General features: G+C 40.1%; 1 protein-coding gene across 11 annotated transcripts in view; it reads right to left on the reverse strand.

The window, feature by feature from the left end:
- Positions 1 to 19,429, reverse strand: part of cald1a (caldesmon 1a) — a 58,159-nt gene that overhangs the window by 23,319 nt on the left and 15,411 nt on the right. For 10 of the 11 annotated variants that reach the window (XR_015762209.1, XM_088003442.1, XM_088003441.1 and 7 more), the window contains exon 2: positions 5,600 to 5,685. Coding sequence is in view for 10 of the 11 variants with exons in the window: in XM_088003442.1 (XP_087859568.1) it covers positions 5,600 to 5,676 (77 nt within the window). In the remaining variant the exon portion in view is untranslated. Of the gene's footprint in view, positions 1 to 5,599; positions 5,686 to 7,288; positions 7,482 to 19,429 lie in introns of those variants that run through there. The other variant, XM_088003437.1, reaches the window with a different exon arrangement.

A 19,429-nucleotide genomic window follows, 5' to 3' on the forward strand; every position in this document is an offset into this window, starting at 1 on the left:
CAGAAATGCTGACCCATTCCCACGCTGGTCTCCCTGGATCATTTCCCTTCCTACTGCTGGCCCACAGTCCACTCTCCCTGCGTCCCTCCAAGGATACACAACGTTAGCTGATACAAAGTCCCACCCAAACGCATTTATTCCTACTCGCAGATAAACGTCGCACGCGAGGGTTAAAAAGCAAGGTAGCAACCTCTCCGTCTACGGAAGGTTTCCATGTGTCCATGTCCATCCGTGTTCCTGTCAGAAGTCGAAGTTTTACGAAGCACGATCGGGTCATGTTTGGAGTGGTGTTCAGCCAGGGTGGGGACTGTTTGACATGGCTCATTCACAGGGGATGGGTGTTATTTCATCAGCACTTCCTGGTCTCTCGAGGGGAGTGTCAGGAGAGGCGTAAAGAATGAAGAGGAAAGGGTAGGAGTAGGTCAGCAGAAAGAAAGCTGCATCCAAATGGAGAGAAGATGAAGGAATAGTTCAGCATTTTCTCATTTCAGACGTGTGATCATTGAGACGCTTCACTAAAACTGTCTTGAGACAAGCTGCCTCATATTGCTAGAAAATGACTTTTCAAAATGAAAAATGCTTGCTTATTGGAGTACATTTTGGTCCCCCCTCCCCTTCAACGCATTGTTCTTCAGCAGAATTATGAGCAACTGTGCTCCCTTGAATTTGAAGCAATCCAACATGTGGATTTCATCAGGGTGCATCTCTGTTAACACATTGTAGGACTCATGGTATCCCTAGTCTTTAATTCTCCAAAAAAATAAAATAAAATAATTGTGGGTATTCTAAACCATTAGAAGGACGATTTATCAGAGTACGACTTCTCCAGTATAAGTTTGCACATCCTTCAGGATTTCAAACAGATGTTAGGTCTATGAAGACCTAACATCTGGACTGTGGCAACAAGACATTACTGGACGTTTGTGATCACCATTAAACCTTTTCTCTATTTTCATGTAAAAATTTTCCAGAAAGTTTGAATCTACTCTTCCTTTTAGCCTAGCATAAAGCTACCAGCTAGCTTTGTTTTAGCTTGAAATGTCTGAAAATTAAGCTGATGTTGACAAACATCATTACAAAAACTAAAACAGATTTTATAAATAAGATATAGCATCTTATCCAACATTTGTTGAAAATCAGTTATTTTTACTTTTAGCAGAACATGTGCCACTATTTTGTAGCATAAAACTCAACCAGGTTAAACGCAAATAGCTAGCTAATGAAAAGCTAATATTTTTTCTTTGCTAATGCAAAGGAAAATAAATTCAAGACAACACCAGAAAAGCTTGAGAAAAAAATTACTACTTTCATATGCTATAAGTCAGAAAATTCTGCAAAGATAGATGATTAGCTGACTTGTTAGCACAAAGCTAACAGGTAGCTTTGCTAGCTAAACATGTTGAAAAATGAAAAAGAAGTAGTTTTGTGGTTTTCACCAATTCTTTTTGTTAAAAACAGGTTTAACTTTTGAATGTTTAACCTGTAACATGCAAATGTTACAGCAGAATATGTAATCAGAAAATGAACAGCTTTATTTAAAAAAATATACATCTAAACACATCACATACTAGCTGTCTGAACAGCAAAGTTAAAATTCTACCAAACTCCAGAAAAGTTTGTACACTTAAATTGACGATTATTAACTTTTTATTGACTCGCGTATGCTTCTACACAAAGAAAGACCAGTTTCAGTCAAAGCGGCATGGTTTCAGAATCGAATGAGAAAATTCCATGTCTATGAGCTCTTTGGAGACATTCCTGTGCGAGTGTTTCTCGCTGAAGGGAAACATACTCCGGCACTGATGAGTAACATTGATTGGGGAATTGAAGAACACGAGCGTGTGAGAAAGCTTTGAGGAATAATATGCGGACGTCTGTGGCTTTATTGAATAAACCTGAGAAGTAAATGAAAGCCCTCCGTGCACCTCTGTCTCAGCAACGACTTCCATACGACCAACGGAGGCTGATGCGAAACAGAACAGGGAAGACTTGGCTGCCTGTCTTCCACGCCATACATAACCAAACATGGATTCAACATAAAAAAAATAATAATCTTGAACGCAGCTTGTCAAGCTTTCATCACCTCTGGAGGTGAAACACGCAGAGTGAAAACCTACTCCACGCAGGAACTCGCCCCACACAAAGCACAACATGATCGAGTGCAGCATGCAAACACCCACTGACCACACTACCACTCACACTCTACCGCACAGACAATAGCAGAGACCAAGCATGTAGTAAATAGAGAGCTGGCCAGTAAACACATAATAGCCAGGAATTTAGCATCCCTACAGGCCCCACATTCTTCCTCAAAGAAACTCAGAGCTGAAATGCCTCCCTACTGATTTGTTTTTACCTTTTGTCATCATCAAACCAATTTTATTCCAAATGGTACCAATTCCCTGAGTAAATAGAAAAAAATACAGTTTTCAAATTATTATTTAATTTATTTCAGGTGGAAAAAAAGATAATAACTGTTTGTGCCATCCTTCAGAGAAACAACTGGCATCTAGGGTTTGGAAAGACTGGCAGTGGCCGTTCAGATCTCTGAGGAGAAACTCTACCTTTTAATCTTCCAGAATAAAATGCCTGTTCAAGTTTCTGCTACAGCACCTCAATCGGATAAAAATCCGGCCTTCCACCGTTTGTGGTTCTTTGAAAGTGTGTAATTTCATGCCAAATGCAACGGGGACACACACTTTCCAAAAAGTTTTGCTTCTGTCTAGTCAGTTCATTCAAGATGTCATCGAAAGTCTTGGAGCTCATCAAGATCAAGATCAAGATCAAGATGAGGGTTTACATTCTTTTTTTTTTTTGTTTTCAGGTGCGGTTATCGGATTGGTGTCTACCCACAAACACCGATCCGATCTTGCTCTCGACGTCGTACTTGGTTCTGTTTTGACCTCCTGAATGAGTCCCTTGATGTGCTCTGGGAATAATTTAGGCAGCCTAGAATCTCCTTGGATGGTTCGTCACTCGTCCATTTCTTTCCCTATTCTTGCCTCCTGCTGTGGTTTATTTTAGCCGTAAAGCCTTAAAATAAAATGCTTTCTAACGCTTTCCAGACACGCAATAGATGTCAATATCCATTTCTTATCTGCTCATGAATTCTTTAAATTGGGACCTGATGAGCTGCTTTTTGGCATCTTTTCTCCTACCTCATGTTGTCATATAATTTCCCCGATTCCCTGATCTAACAGGGATAGCCTTAGCGTGTGGCTAAATTTCCACACAGGGCGAGGTTAAGTACAGCTTTTTCCCCCTCTTAATAAAAGAAATCATTTGATAACTGCATTTTTGCTAACACTGTGAAATAATAAGATTAGTTTGATGATCTAAGACAAATCTGCTGAACTAAGAAAGAGGGAAATACTTTACAACAACACTATAAATATGGCTTCCTTTAATGTATTGTCAGAAAAAACAACAAGAGATCTGTGTTGCCTGATACATAAAATCATGGACAAAGTATAAATGAATTCCCAAAAAGCTTCAACGTTTTCTCACAGTTGACCCTTTTGATCTCTTCCGTTGCCTTTTCTTTTAGTCTGCTTTTTCTGTCCAACTCCATCTCCTCTATAAACATAAACACTTGAAAAATGTATAAATAATTCTAAGCAGTGGACTGTGAGAAGGGGGGCAGGGAGATGTGAAACCATTAAGCTTCACTTAAATCAGCTATTAAGAGTGCATCTGAGGAAATGAGGCATGAAAGTCTAAGAGGTGGAAATGAAAAGAGGCCCTCAAGACATTACTTCTGCATAACAGACAAAAAGTGGTTGTAGAGATCTTGAATCTACAAACCTATAATTGAATGAGGAGTGCTATCCTCGCCATCGTTTTCGGCTTCCAGAGCGATCCCCACTTACCTTCGCCGAGGAAAACCAAACACAAGCGCACCGTGTCTCTAGAAAATCCAATATTAGTTTGATTTAGACATATTTTATCCTCTTATGCAACAACTAAATTAGCAATTGCTGATAGAGGTTAAAACACCTGGCTTTTATTCACAGCTGTCCAAATGAAAACAGGCAGAAAACCAAGTGCAGAAGCCTTGACGAAATACATACCGCGACGACATGCTTTCCCAGGATAATTTGTTTGATATCTGATTGCTAAAGTTTACAAGTGCTCAAGTAAAGTCATTTTTAAAAAGTAATTTAAAATAGTAGGACATCACTCTGTCCATGTTGGTAAGCAGAAAGTTAGCTGACACTTTTTTTTTAAGAACCTCAAAGGTTGCATGAAAGACTTTTCCATCCACAGAAAGATTTTTAAAACCTAAATATGAAAAATTAGGTTGTTATCAGATAATTGGCACAGTGTTAGCAACTAGCATGTCAGCAATGCAGTATTTAGTCTCTGTGGAGAACTAAAAGTGTTGATCACGTGTTTTCGTTTAAGTGAAGTCCATCATAAAGGCCATATCTAGTTGTTTAAATTCACAGCATTGTTTTGCACAGGATATAAGCTTGACATCCTTTAATCTACACGTGTGACTCTTATTTTGAAGCAATAAAGGAAGTAGTTCTTTTGCAGACTTAAACGGCCAAAGACCATTATTAAAGCAGTAAAGCAGCCTTGGTCACATTTAAATTTAGTTTTAAAAATTTAGCCCTAAATTCAAAGCAATACCAAAACATTACATTTTATCAGGTGCAAAGCAGATTTAATCTCAACGCCAATTTGAAATGACTGTGCCTTACATGTTACCTCAAGTGTACTGCACATTTTCCTTTGCACATAAACAATTTCACCTTGAGCAGCTGGCCTCACTCTTTACTATAAAAAAACAACTCGCATATTCATAATGTCTCAGAACGAATTTTCAGAGAAAAACCATCTAAGCGTTCTGCAGAGTTCAACCCGGTGTCACTTTGTTTTCCATAAGTGATGCTGGTTCTAATATAAAGGCTTCTAAGCAGCAAGTGACCTTGGATGGTTATCTGCATCCAAATCAGACTCTTCCTTAGCTCTAAAGATGAAGAGACCTTTTAGAAAACTAAAAAAAAAAAAAAAAAAAAAGTGAGTCTAAACGCTTTCTTGTCGCACTCTGTATAAAACCCTCGCAATAAAAAACGCCTTTTAACTATCGTTTTGATTAGTCCACTTTAGCGGGTTGCGGCTGAATCAATTTGCAGAAGCCAACTTTAGTTTAATCAGTTTCTTCCACTAAATAAAAGAGGGTTCAAAAGGCCATAGTATCTGGGAGACAAAATTGGAAACAGGGAGGCAGGGCACGATTGAACATTAAAGGTCATCACAGAGCGTATCAGATTTCTTATCAAGCCTTTCTTCTTCCTGCCTGCTTTAGGGAAAGCCAATATCTGCTGAGTGATGTTTTTAAAAGACCCGGCTCCTGGCTAACGTCCTCCCCTAACTTGGCGTGAGCATCAGAGGTGGTGTGCAGAGAATTAACAACCAGGGAATCGTCGCACAAGAGAAACTGCTTCCACATCCATAAAAAAATAAATAAAAATAAAAAAAATCCTCAACAGCAGCAGATTCACCTCTGAGGCGCAGGTGTTCTTTAAGCCCACGGAGAAACGCCTGAATAAAAATACATATATTAAAAGAGACAACCCGGGACGCGTCTCACCGTTCAGCCTCCAGGCGCATCTCCTCCCGCTTCTGCCTCCTCAGCTCCCGGCGCCGCTCAAAGTCCATGTCCTCCATGATGGTGCTCTGCGGAGACATCATCAAACACAGATATGTTCATTTGCTCGCTTTCTGGCCAGGAAGCAGAACGGAAAAGCATTCATTTAAAGCTCTGACCTCAGTTATTGGCACTACTGGAAAAAGAAAAAAGATGTATAAAAACCTCAACAGCAGAGGGCCACCGCTCCAGTCAGTGTCCCGTATGTTTTGGACGTGGTTCTGCTCCAACTATTGTTCTATTGCAGTTACCCATGTAAAAAAATGTCTGATTGTTGTTATGGAAACTTAGAAAAAAAGATTGTAGATATCACCATGCCTGTTGCATTAAGCAATAAATCAATTAATCACATGATGAATTAAAAAAAGTTCAATAATTTCCATTTTTATCATTTTTCTTTCACTTTCTTCCAAAAAACTGGATGACAAAACTTCAGTCTCGCATCGGTCTCATGTTTGTACAGCATCAATTCTGCTTACAAATTCTTCATAATTTATTTTATTTGTCATTTCGGTTGTTTTCTTTATTTATTTTGGATATTTAAAATGTCTTCCAGTTCCTGTATTAAACATTCATTAAAATTAACATTTTATTGACCTCTAAGAACGTTTTCTTGCATCATTATGTCATTACATTTATTTTAGTAGAAAGTAGTCTCAAAATAACATCATTGATTATCACAATCATTTCACAAGTTATAATCCGGCTAAATTTATTATTGTGACAGGCCGTGGTATTACATGTATTTTCTTGTAGCTATTTCCTGACTTAAAAAGATCAATAATAACTTCATATATGCAGCACCATTAAAGACAAAAATTACAATCACTTAAAAAACTAATTAAATACACAAAAATAGAAGCAAAGACACATTTTAAAATATGTTTTTAGTTGGTCTTTAAAGGAAGTCACTGAGTCCGCTAGACGCCAAGTCAAATTAGCATGTTTGCTAAGCTAAGTTCATTTAAAGGGAAAAGAGAAGGAATCCATTAACAGCAATGCATTACTAAAATAAAATATTGATATTTTACATTTATTTTAAAGGCTTTTTACATGTATTTGCCAGAGTTGTTTTCAATTCATGCAAGAGCCAGCCCAGATTGTGCTTCCATTTCATGTTTAAATACTACACTGGACTTAAACAGCACGATGTGCAACTTTAATTGCTACCTCTCTCAATGGGGTTATAATTTTGCACACACAGCTCTCATTAGTCGTCAGCAAGCTGAGGAGCTAACCTAAAAAAAAGGAAGAAAAAAAAAAAGCATACAACTGAGCACAAAAACAAGGGAGATGGAGAGAGAGAGAGAGAGAGAAGATGAAGCCGAGACAGGATGTTAACATCATCAGTTTGGAGTAAATCTAAAGGAAAAAAAAAAAAAACTGACTTGGTACACGACTGGCTGAGTCCTGAGACCACCCAGGAGCCGTTGAATCATATCTATGATTCTTATGAAAAGACTAACTGGAATGGAGCAAACTATAACTGGCAGGCTACATGTAGGCTGCGGCTTAACACCAATTTTAATAATGTGTGGCAAAAAATAAATAAATAAATAAATAAAAAATCCCAACGGTGCTGAGAATAAGATTCTTAAAACAGACTTAAGCCATGAAGGAGCTGCATCGTACCTTGAATTAGCCTCCAACGTCTTTTGTTTTTGCCCCTCACACCATACCAGTAACTTGTAACGTTTGTCCGAGCAAAAATGCAAAGCGACAATGTCTCCCAAAGCTGGAATCATTTGACAGAAATAAGCAAATGCCTGCTTGTTCCTCCTTCCCTCCTAGTTGTCCCCTCCCTCTTTCTGTCCTCCCGTCTCTGCTCCAAAACTTTTTCCCGTGTTGTTTACAGACGTGTCAGAGCTTGGCTAAACTTTGTTTTCCTTCTCAGCTTCCTGTATGCTGCGAGTTATGCCTCCATATCTTCCCCTTTGTGGTCCCACATTAGACATTGCCACCCAGGTATATATGCAAACAGGCAAGAAGGAGAGGCGTTATAGACTTTGTGCTTGCACATACTAATGACCAGAAACAGATGCATGCATGTGAAAAGCACCTGCAGACTCTCGCCCACCCCACCCCCCGTATTGCATCGTCAATCCTTTTCACGCGAGCTTGTAGAGTAAACAAAAACCTTGCCTCTGTACGGCTTTACCCTAGTCTTAAGAGACGCAATAAATAGAGCGACGAGTCTATGTTTAGCTCTGCATTTGGAGTTATTTGTGAAAACGATGAGGGTAGGAAACGGCCAGTCACACCACCGTAATCAAGAGACTAGACGAGAGCATCAACCACCAAACCTGACAGGACCTCGCCGTCCTCACCGCACGCTTACCATAAACCGCCAAACGCCCAGGGAGGGAGAACATATTAGCAGTGCGAGCACGCAAAAAATATACATTTGGGCTTATTATTACACATAATGTTTGATTTATGCAGCTGAGGTGCAAGCTTGTTAAAGACCTGTCATTTATCAACAGATGGATGCAACAAATACATTGCAAGTTGATTTGAGACTGATGTTGTAAAGTATTATCGAGTAATAAACAAGGCGAGAGGGAATAAAACCATTTTAAAAACTTTTTATTGTTATAATATATGTATTGTTCCTAATTATTGCAGCTATTAACTTTGGGTTAGCTCCATTTTCTTCCCCATAGAAAGTTCACCTGGCTCAGTGCTACCAAAAGTCACCATTCAGTGTAATTAGCTTGGATGACCAACCGAATTTGACTAACTCCAAGTAATATGATCTGAACATTGAATATGGCGATGTGATTGGATTGTACTGAATTTGCTATAAAATAGAGCGATAAAATAAACTGTTATTAAAATGCAATGCATACGACTGTCCCTTTGAGGAATCACCCGAGTCCCCAGAGAAAGGGTCTTTAGAGCAACCAAGAGGTGTAACTGTAGTGTGCATCGCTGAAGGGACCACCCACACATTGCAAAAAGTTAACAAAGGCATAAAGTCGAGGCAGCCAGAGTAAACATTTTGTCACATTTTGAACCTGCCCATGCCTGTCAGCTGTAAAACATCTCCCTTCTCCATCTTTGTCCGCCATCTATCCACTCCTCGCCTCTCCTTTCACCCCGTCTGCCTTCTCTATCTTACTATGAATAATGGCTTTTTTACCAGTCACACTACTAGCCGTCGAGACCGCCAGACCCTGGCACATAACCCACCGTCTAAGTGGCAGTCTCTTGAAAGCCCTTAAGACCCAAGCTGATACGATCCTCACATTCACTAGGATTACACATCATGACTCCACACACCGAAAGTCTTGAGTTGAAACAATAGAACATTGTTGCTCGAATGAGGCACCACCAGAGAAAAGGGAAGAGGTTGGATTGGGAAAGAAAAAATGGCTTCGGGTTCTGTGGAAATGCTCCCAAGATTGGATAACTTCTATCACAAGAGAGGACTTGCTATCCTCTTGCAATCTCTTCACAAACACATTAATCTTCAAGGTAGAGTCATGAAGTTATGTGAGGAATGTTATTTCACCTTTGATTCTAACAGACGGACTTTAAAGAGACTCCATATTTCTTATTTCACATGCCAGTTCAACAAAGCTCCTCTTCTTTGTGTGTGCAGGGGTTTACGTTGAGACAAAGTGGATGAGCAAAAACCAGCATTACGCCTAGTTATGGATTTTCCAGCTGTGCGGTTAGTTAATAAAAGGAACAAAGGTGACAAAGTGTATCAACAAGTCAGTGCTAAACCAACGTAATATTTTTTAATTGCATTAAAGAGTGTTTTGACACCCGATAGTCTCAGACTCAGTTCTATGTTAGAAATTGCAACATTTCTAACATTTTCAGCTGGTGTGGTTCACTTTCATACTGCATTGTGCCAAATGATTCAAACTAATTGAAAAATCTGCCCCTTTCCCCATTCAATAAAGCTCCTCTTCTTTGTGTGTGCAGGCCCTGTTTTGGTTGAGTAAAACAGGGCCTGCACAGTAGAGGCGCTTGTAGAGGCCTGTAGAGGTGCAGCACCAAGAACTACTGAAGGAAACAACAAGAAAACCTCCAAAGACGACATGAAGACAACTTCCTTCTTCACAAAGCACAAAAATGGATTTCTCGTTTGTCCTGCTAGCGTTAGACTCTCGCCTTTGTTTTGGTTCCATTGACCCAGAATGCCCTGCGCTATAGTTTGCTTCCTGCTTTTGGAGAGGTCTCCGGTTCACTTGGCATTCACATATGAATGCCAAGTGAATCCAAACTGAGATAGAGTTCACTTTAATTGAACCAAAACGTAGGTTTTTAAGCGGACCAGAGTTCCCTTTTTTGGTAGAATCAGAGTTCAGTTAGTCATTCACACCTCCCCAAACAAACCAGACTGCTGCTTGACTAAAGTGGACTAAACAGGACTGGTGTGAATGCACCCCATCATGCTGACAGGATAAATATTCAGACAGTATTTTTACTTTAGGATGGATTGTTCTACAGGGGTGCAGCTATGTACTTTCTGAGGTTTATGCAGACACATTAGGCAAGTGAGGAAAGAAAAGCTTTGGATGTTGTTCTGAGTTCCTTGGTGACCCCTCTTGGGTTACTCTTTTGGAGACTTTCTCTGGAATTTAAACTATAGAAACAATGATGGAAATTTCAGTTCAAATTGGAGTTCCACTGCAGGAAAGCAAGAGTGCACTAATTACTAAAGTTAAATCTACAACCTTTCAAGAGAAAATGACCAAAGTATATATACATATTAAAGAAAGGCCTAAGTGGAAGAGCAAGGGCAAGTGATCTTTCTCATTTCAAGCTGAGAAAGTGTATTTCAGGAAAGAAAGAATGATCATTTTATGGTTATTTTATCACACAGATAAAGCCTTGGCAGTAAAATAAAGAAGACGAGGCGTAATGAGAGGAAGACACTTCATGCCGGTAGGTAGTGCGCTCTAACAGCTGTTTTGGCCGAGGCTCTGGGGACAGTTTGAGTTGGGTAAATGTATCATTTCTTGTAGAGGTAAGGAGTCTCCTGAGAGATGTGGAACTATGACGCACTGAGTGAATGGGGAAGTTTGCGTGTTGCAGCGGAAAATTAAAGCACGTGGGGTGAAGCAGGTCAAAATGCATCAACACAACGAATCTAATATGGCGTATTAAAACTTTCGCTGTCCTAACATGAGACAGATAATCTCTGAAAAAATAATCGATCTCCTCCCTGTTCTGCATAATTACTCCGCTCAGTCAGAAACAGCCAATCAGAGCTAGCAGTAATCAGCTAGCCGCCATGCTAACAGGAAGTTTTCATTCAGTAACTCTGGATTGTTTATTGTAATGGAACCTGTTTTTGCCTTTGAATGTCAAGTTTTATACTTGAACTTCTTGGCAATGTTGAGAGGTTTTATTTTGGCTCTTTGCATTATTTAGCCTCTTCAGAGCCTTCATATGTTATCAGTCTGTTAAGGATAGTATTATCAATAGCAGTACAATTTGCACAATGCCTGTTTTGTTTAGTTTTCTTCTTGGAAAAAGTTATTAAAAACAAGTTTTTGTCTAAATTAAGGTGAATTCATGGTTCCTTTTTCCACATAATGTAACCGGTAGGGTTTATGATAAAAAATAAATAATAATTATGTGATCGGTATCGGTAATCGGCCCTCATGGGTGATCGGTATCGGTAGGAAAAAACCTGATCGGCACATCTCTACTCGCACTACATTTTGTGTCAAAACTCTACTGCCTTTGCTCAGAGTTTAATTCTAACTTTCCCACACACACTTCTCTTACTGTCCTTCCTGCTTTGACCACAACGCCACAGCTAAACCAACAGCTGTACACTCTGCATAGCTAAAATATGAAGAGAGGCGGGGATGGTTGGCTATGAATTAACTCGAGTGCTCAGCTTAATTTACAGGGTTTAAGCCTTCGCTGGAGCCAAACTTCTTTCTTGATTTGTCATAGCAAATGTCAACCACAAACTTTTGCTCCCAACGCCAGGATCCTCAGCTGCAACCATACTTTGTATGCAACATATGAGGTGGCCAACTGCATCAGCGCTCAGCTTGGCCTCACTGCCATCTGCTTTCCGCATACATCCGCTCTTCTTCCAAAACAAATTTCAGAAGCTTCAGCTGAAATGGGGAAAATTTTCACCAAGCGTGAGCCTACGGCATTTACAGGCAAACCTGAGAGGGTAATGCCAACGCAAAGTGAAATGCAACCATGAACGCCCGAGGCGAATTGTCATCAGGATCTAGTGATTAAAACGCAATTCTCCATTAAATCCTTCTTCGGTTTCCTCTGTGCCGACTTAAGCTGATACAAAAAAAGATCAACCAGCAAAGGAAAACTTCACATCAAGATGAGGAAAAAGACCTGAAGGTTAAAGATGTCAAGTTTCCATTTGGTGAGGAAAAAGGAGACTCCTGCATTCCCAGACAATGGTTCACATTCCATAGCACCTCTCTGTGCCATGTGAATCATATGTGCTGAGACAGGCGGATTGAGGTTTATCTTCTCACACACACAAAGCCAAGAGAGTCTCAATGGAATACCGCGGAGGCTTTATACGCTGGACAAAACTAGCTGGGGTTAAATTCAACACTCAATCAGTGGCCTAGAAGACAAACGGCACCACGATCCTAACAATAATGTGGACAAGTTGGGGAAAATTAGCTGATCTGATGTTCAAATGTTGGGTTTGTTTGCACTGATCTGCTCTAAGCCAGATTGGGTTTCCAGTTTTATCATGTTTTGTTGTACAGACCTTCCAACCATGGCCCAAAACATTAAGACAAATTATGGTTAAAATTACGCAAAGTGAGGTCCTACACACTGGAAATATCCTTAAAAGGACCATGAAAATCAGCTGTTCCTATTTTGGCGCCATCTTACTTTCCCAAAGCGAACGCTTTGATAAAACTGATGTTATGAGGAATATTTCTGCCAATTATCTGTCAAGTTAAGGAATTCTTCTTGGATGGAAATTTGTAGTTACATACCTTCTTAAGCACTGCCTTGATTGAAACAGATTATTATTATGTAGCACTTTAATCCTGTATTTAAGTGCGGGAAATAATTCAACTTCACTTCACATGCTATAATCTTCTGTATATTTAGATTGTGACTCACTTTTCTTTTTTTTTTCTTTTTTGGAATATTTTTTCCTCTGCTCTTCAGTTTTTGTGTTCAGAGACATCATGATTCTATTTCTTTTGGAGACAGCTGAAAGAAACTTATTTACTTTTTCACATTTAGCCGCAATAAAACCACAAGCAATGCAGTTTACTGGAATTTTACGTCAACGACTGGTACAAAGTAGTGCATATTTGGGAAATGGGAAGAAATGGACACAGTTTTAAAAGTTATCAATATAAAAAAGTGTGGAATCTGAAGACATGGTCTGATGACAAAGGCCCTAAATATACCCAGTATGCAGAGCTACAATGCAGTGATTAATGCAATGAAATCACAGTTGTCATTGCAATACCCATATATCCCAGACTGTAGTTATGATAGACTGCTTGGATTCAATAATTCTTAGAATTATAGCTTTGTGGCATTTATTGCAATGATGCTAAAAGTTTTTCAAAGCTACCCAAAGTATTTTTTCTTTTTTTTGAAAATCATCATTGTTTACATTCAGAACACAAACATTACTAAAAAATTAAAAGCTAGCCATTATCAAATAGCATAGTCACATTAATTAGTGAATTTAAACAGCACGCATTTATGGCTGAGATACTAACGTTCACAAAGAGTAGTGGGGGCAATAATGAAGGGAAAAAAAACAACCTAAAACAAAGGAAAATGCAGATTAATTGTATTAAATCATTGGGTAGCTGATATTTATATCCAAGAATATTCATGTATTTAAAAGTCCCAGTCAAAGCGTAGACCTAAATCTAATTGTGGTAAAACTAAAAGCCTCCCCACAGCATGATGCATCCTTTACACTAAGGAGTGTGTGCGTTTAGGTTTATGTTTGGTGTCAGTTTTCAGATGGACCTAATTTACAAATCTGGTAACTTCCAATTTTCCAAGTTTTATTTTATGCTGAATTTGTGTTGGTTTATTACATAAAATCCCATAAAAATTTGGGGTAAAACTATGACAATGTTAGCGATATAAATACTATCATAAGCACTGTTTGTTATTGTGTTCCTAAGGACCACGCCTAAAGCTGTCACTCTTAAACTGCAACAATCCACTATTGCACCATATTCATCATCTGAATCTCAGAGTAGCTTCTTTATTTAAACTACTCACAGTATCACCTCTTAACTAGATTAAAATGCAAAAAAAAAAACAAAAAAAAACAAAACAAACAAACGCTTTTTAAAACTAAAGCCAACTCTGAAACCTTATTTAAACGTCTCCAAAGTTTGCCACCGACCCAAAATGATAAATTCCTATTTGTCAGCTGCTGATCCGATTCTCCAAATAAAGTGACTGTCCGAGAGCAGACAATGTAGCCGCTGGCTGGAAAAAGCAGGTTATGAAACGCTGCCTCACTTTTAAGTGCTGGTTTTAAGAGGGACATTTGCATTAGGAGTTGGATTCCTTCGGTCCAAATCATAAATAATCACGCGAAGAGGAAAGTTCTCCGTAGAAGAGAAATAAAATGCAATCCAATCTCCTTCTAGTGTTTGACTTTTAAAGGGTTTGTGTCCCTTTTAAAAAGTGCAGTTTCAGATGCTACACCCACAATCAGGCTAAATTGGAGTAAGAGCATTCCAAAAAGTACAGATCCCACACAAAATAGGGATGTTTGTACAGCATCAAAAGGCTACTGCTCACTGGCAGGGCTCCATATGACCAAATATGGAAGGAAAAAATGCTGCCTTTTCCCGTAACCAAACTGGGGAAAAAAGGAAAAAAAAAAAAGAAAAAAGAAAGGAGGGAAGGTTTTCTTGCATGCTGCATGCACAGCAAGATAGAGCTCTCACATTCACTACATAGTGGCCACAGCCTTGGCTTCCTCTCAAACACAGTGTGATTGATGGTGTTGTTGGACCCGCCGTGACACTTCTGTGTTTGGGCACGGTCGCGCACATGAACGCGAACACCTGCGCGACTCCGAGAGAAGCGCGAGAGAGGCACGCCGATCTTTTCACGGAGCTGACATTTCATTTTTTCTATATTTTTTTTTTAAAACACACACTCCAAAGCTTTTCTTTCTCTCTCTCTCTCACATATGAGCTCTCCACCCGAGTCTCTGCAGCCCCTCACATTCCTCTCAGTGAAAAAGCGGCCGTCTGCAACGCCACAGTCCTCTTCTTAAGTTGGAGACAGCTTGTTTATCGGACTCCCCCCACCCCCTCGTTTAGTCTTTTCCCCTCCCTGGCCTCGCTATGTGACATCCTCTTGCAACAAAATAAATGTCTGTGTGGGCATGCCATTTTACAAGAAACTTGTCGAATTATCTGGAACTTTCTCTGTTTTGTTGTTTAAGCCAGCAGAAAACAAAAGTACACTCAGGCAGCACAGAGCCTGGCAACGTAGATGAAGAATACTGCGAAACTTTTGTATTAAACGAATCCGAAAAGACTAGCTGTTCAGGAAGAAACAATTTAAGCTAGTGTCCAGAAACACTTTAGAAGTGTGAAGGGGTTCCGACACACTTCTAAAGTGCTTCCAGACTTTTCCACACTCAATTTCCCAGAGTTCTTAGTTTATACGGACCATGTTAACTGGAGTTCACAGATCGGTTTTCAACATTATTGTGCAAGCTTCAAGAGGTTTGGACAAGTAGGAGCCACAGAAAGAAGGGAGAAGTCTGACAGGCTAATGTTAGCTTGCTAGCATGTTTTAGGGGAAAACAAACAGACTTCTTTTAGCTAACCGTCATGCTAACTTTGCTAATTTCCGATGGCTGTTTGTTACAAATGATGGCACTACCAGAAACTCTTCCAACCAGCCAACTTCATCTTGACTGACGCCTCCACAACGTTCATGTGCGTCATACAAACTGAGGAAACGCTGCACTCTACTCTTTGGCGTCTTATTAAAACTACTTCATAGCGCTGCAGCTGTGTGATGCCACATTTTAGTGGTTTAAAACTGAGGAGTATTTTGAAAGCAGAAGCCAGCTCATGCCTGCTTGTAATAGTGATGCAACGATGCTGCCATGAGAAAGAGCTCCGACAGCTAGTCGCAAATAAGCTGGAGAAGTGAACTGAGGACAATGAGAGATAGAATTAGGAAACAAAGAAGTGAGGAAAGAGAGAATGAAAGAAGGAGAGATGAGGTAAGAATATAAGAATAAGGCAAAAAGACAAGAGGGAAGCTGGTGGGACAATGAAAAATAAACAGGACATAAGGAACGCGATGAAGAAGAGGAAAGAAATAAAGACAGGAAGGAAGGACGCGGGAAGGAGGAAGAAAACAAGAAGAATGGAAGGACACAAGCTAGAAAGGACAAAAGGGAAGGAAGAAAAGAAGAACAAAACGAAACAAGGTATGAAAAGGAAGGAGACTTTTACCCCAAGTCTTTTAAAAGGAGACTTTTAAAAGTCATGCAAGACATGGAAATAAAAAGGGAGGTAAAGGAAGAAAGGACAAAAAAAGAGCAACTAAGGAAAAACAGAAGGAAAGGAGGGATGCAAGAAAGGCTAAAACAGGAACGTATGACAAGAATGGAAGAACAGAAGAAAGGAACAAAGGGAAGACAAGGTGGTAAAGAAGCAAAAGCACCAAGGAGAAAGTAAAGAATGAAAGAAGCACATGATGGAGTGATGAAGGAGGGTCATCACATTCAGATAATAGGATAAACTCTGGGGTAAAAGTCTGGAAATAGAAACATTTTCCTCATACCGTTTTATTTCCATACTTATCCAGATCTGGAAAACCAGACTTTCCCAGTCTACAGAGGCACCGTTTCTACAGCAAGAGACCCACTCTGGAAACCGAATCTAGTCTAAGATAAAATTTAAAAAAAGGCCAGACATTTTAAGACGGACATTTAATGGTTTAATTTCCTCTTTCCTCTGAAACAAAAAACCCATGTTGGCACTTGTTGCGTCCCTGCTGTCACATCCCTTCTTCATGTCAATTTCCCGGAGAGCGGAAGCCTCGGCTCGCGCCTCCGGGACGGCCCGCGTTGACACCTGCCTTCCGTCAGAGTAAATGAGCCCCGGCCAGAAGTCTGCATCTGCACAACAGGACATCAATCTGCTACAAGTGAGCTGACCGAGGAGACCGGAGGAGCCAGAGTGCTGATATATGGCGAGTTTCACTGAAAGCTCTGCTACTGCTGACACCGTGGCCAGAGAACAGATCATCCAGCTGATGGCAATAAAGCAAAACTAAAGCGTAAGAGGGTGAAATCGGACTTTTTTCCCTTGTTGTCCACCGCTAAAAAGAACCCCCAGAGGGGGATCTACAGCAGCCCCACCGCCTCTGGTTTATTGGCAATAACATGACAGGCTGGAATCATTAAGTGGAACATAAAAATGTATTTCTCATAAAGCTTGAGAGGTTCCTTATGCGTTTCCCTACAGGAGAAAGTGGAAACAAAATGGATCTGCTGAGCAACTCTGACACGCTTCCTATAAACGCCGCGCTCTGCTCGCGTCGGACAGGGAGGCGGCTCCCCCCGTCAGCCTGGAGAGAAATTACAATCTGGTGAGAAAGAAAAGAGAAAATCGGAAGGGCTGGGAGGGAGGGGGGGAAAAAAAAAGTATTGTAAGCAGTGAAGTGATTTATGAGGCTGACTCAAACCCACACAAAAGCAGAATGTCTTCCTATCATACCTTACATGGAAACATGCATGAGGCTGCAATGCATGATGCAATGCCCCCAAACTGTGAGAGTCTGCTGAAAACATGACAGCTGAGTGAAGACCCTGACACAGTATTGCCTTTTTTGTGCATGCCCCTTTTTAAAAAGAAAAGAAAAAAAGACTTATTTAAAAATTACCCTGAAATGCCATAAATCCTCATCTTCCCTGCCTTGTTTTAGCACACGAGTAAATCACGCGGTAGAATGCCATTTTTTCTTCTTCTTCTTTTTTTTAGGTACTCTGCAAGCCTTTTCAAGGGTATTACATGACAAGGTATTTTTCAAAATAAGGGCCTGCATTCCTGGAGAAAGATAGGAGGAGATTAAAGTGTGGGGTGGGTGGCGAGTGGGGTGCTGGACCATCAAGATGACCTGACTGAGAAGGCCTATTACTCACACTGGGTGAGGAACGGTGGAGCAAGTACACAGTTCCGTCTTGCTACGAAAATGGTTTTTATTTATGTGAAAAGCCTATTGTGCATGGAAACCTGATAGATTTGAGATCAAGACCCTTGCTCTAGTGAGAGACGGCGGTATTCATCCAAAACTGGATGCGAGTAAAGAGATTCGGGCCCAAGCTGCCACGTGGTGGATGTGCGTTGAAGGGTTGGGCGGCATCCAGTTTTAATTCCCTGCAGTCCCAACTCACATTACACCTCAGCATACAGGATTACCATTTGTCCACAGCTGCTTGTCATTTTGTCACATACATTTTAAACAGCTTTCAGACATTTATACGTTTCCATTTTTTTCTTTCTAGATAGGAGAGCCAAATCACTTTTCATAAACGGAACAGTCCAACTTGTAAAAAGAAATGGGACTAATAATATATTTGCCTTGTCAGAGTTAAGCAGAGGAGTTTGCAAATTTTCCACTTAAGGACTAGAACCAAAAAATGTGCCATCAGTACACACTGAAGGGATGTGTACTGCTCGTTTTGAATCAAAAGACAGGGCTGTCGTTTAGACTTTAAGAGCAGGAGCTCTGAAATGTCAGTCAGCTCTGCTTCTGCTAGAATTTCCATGGTGTGACCCGCTGCCTCCATGGAACCACTGAGGAAGAAGTGGCTTGTTTGATTTTCACCACAAGAGGGGGCTTTCATCACAACATGCTTTCAAAGAAATAACATGTCAACTGTGCGTCTGCCTTTTTTTAAATTTTAAATCTGACCTCTTGCCCTTAAGGCACATGTTTCTACTCAAAGCAAACTATCACCTTAAAAGCAGATAACTACATGCTGCCGCCGTCAAAAACTTACTTTTCTGTCTTGGCAGGCATTCTCCAACAACATCAGTGTTTCTGTCCGGCTGAGCCAGCTTTCAGCCCAAACTGAGCCCTGTTTTGATGGAGGTTTCTTCCTGTTTATAGTGGTTGTTCCTCTCCACTGTCCCCTCGCAATGAACGCAATCCCCTGGTTTCTACGTGTAGAAACCTTTGAGCTAATATGTCTAAATCTGCTTGAATGCCTCTGTTGTATATATTTTGGGCTAAGATATTAATATTTAAATGGATCCCATACTTAAAACGACATCCAGTTGATATAAAAATTAGATACTTTGTGTGATCTGCTCAATATAATTCTACTTCAGCACATTTTCCTTTTAGCCTGATTACAGTTGTCTTCTTTAACAGCAGAAAGATTCCACACACACTTGTAAGACGTTGCATGATTTAAATCTCATCAAATTCAGTTTCTTTAATTAAAAATACATTTACCTGCACTACATATTTCAGTATCACCTTGATCAAGTGGAAGGCCTATTCCACCAACTTCAGCTTTAAGATAATTTACCAACAGTCATCAAATCTTCAACACTGCTCTAGAATCAGTGAAAGCTCACTCTCTGAGTGGCAGTGAGCTCACTCCCTTCCCTTCCTGTGAGGGAAAAAAAAAAAAAAAAGAGGAAAAAGAAAAAAACATTCCACTCTTCTCATACCGCTGATCCTTTCGAGGCTCGACAAGGCCGAACTTCACTCACCGTACACGCTTTCGTTTTCGTGCATGGCTGTGCTGACTGTTGTTATGAG

This window comes from Poecilia mexicana, unplaced genomic scaffold, assembly GCF_051168715.1.
Source record: "Poecilia mexicana isolate PSO_F unplaced genomic scaffold, ASM5116871v1 scaffold_23, whole genome shotgun sequence".
Lineage (NCBI taxonomy): Eukaryota > Metazoa > Chordata > Actinopteri > Cyprinodontiformes > Poeciliidae > Poecilia > Poecilia mexicana.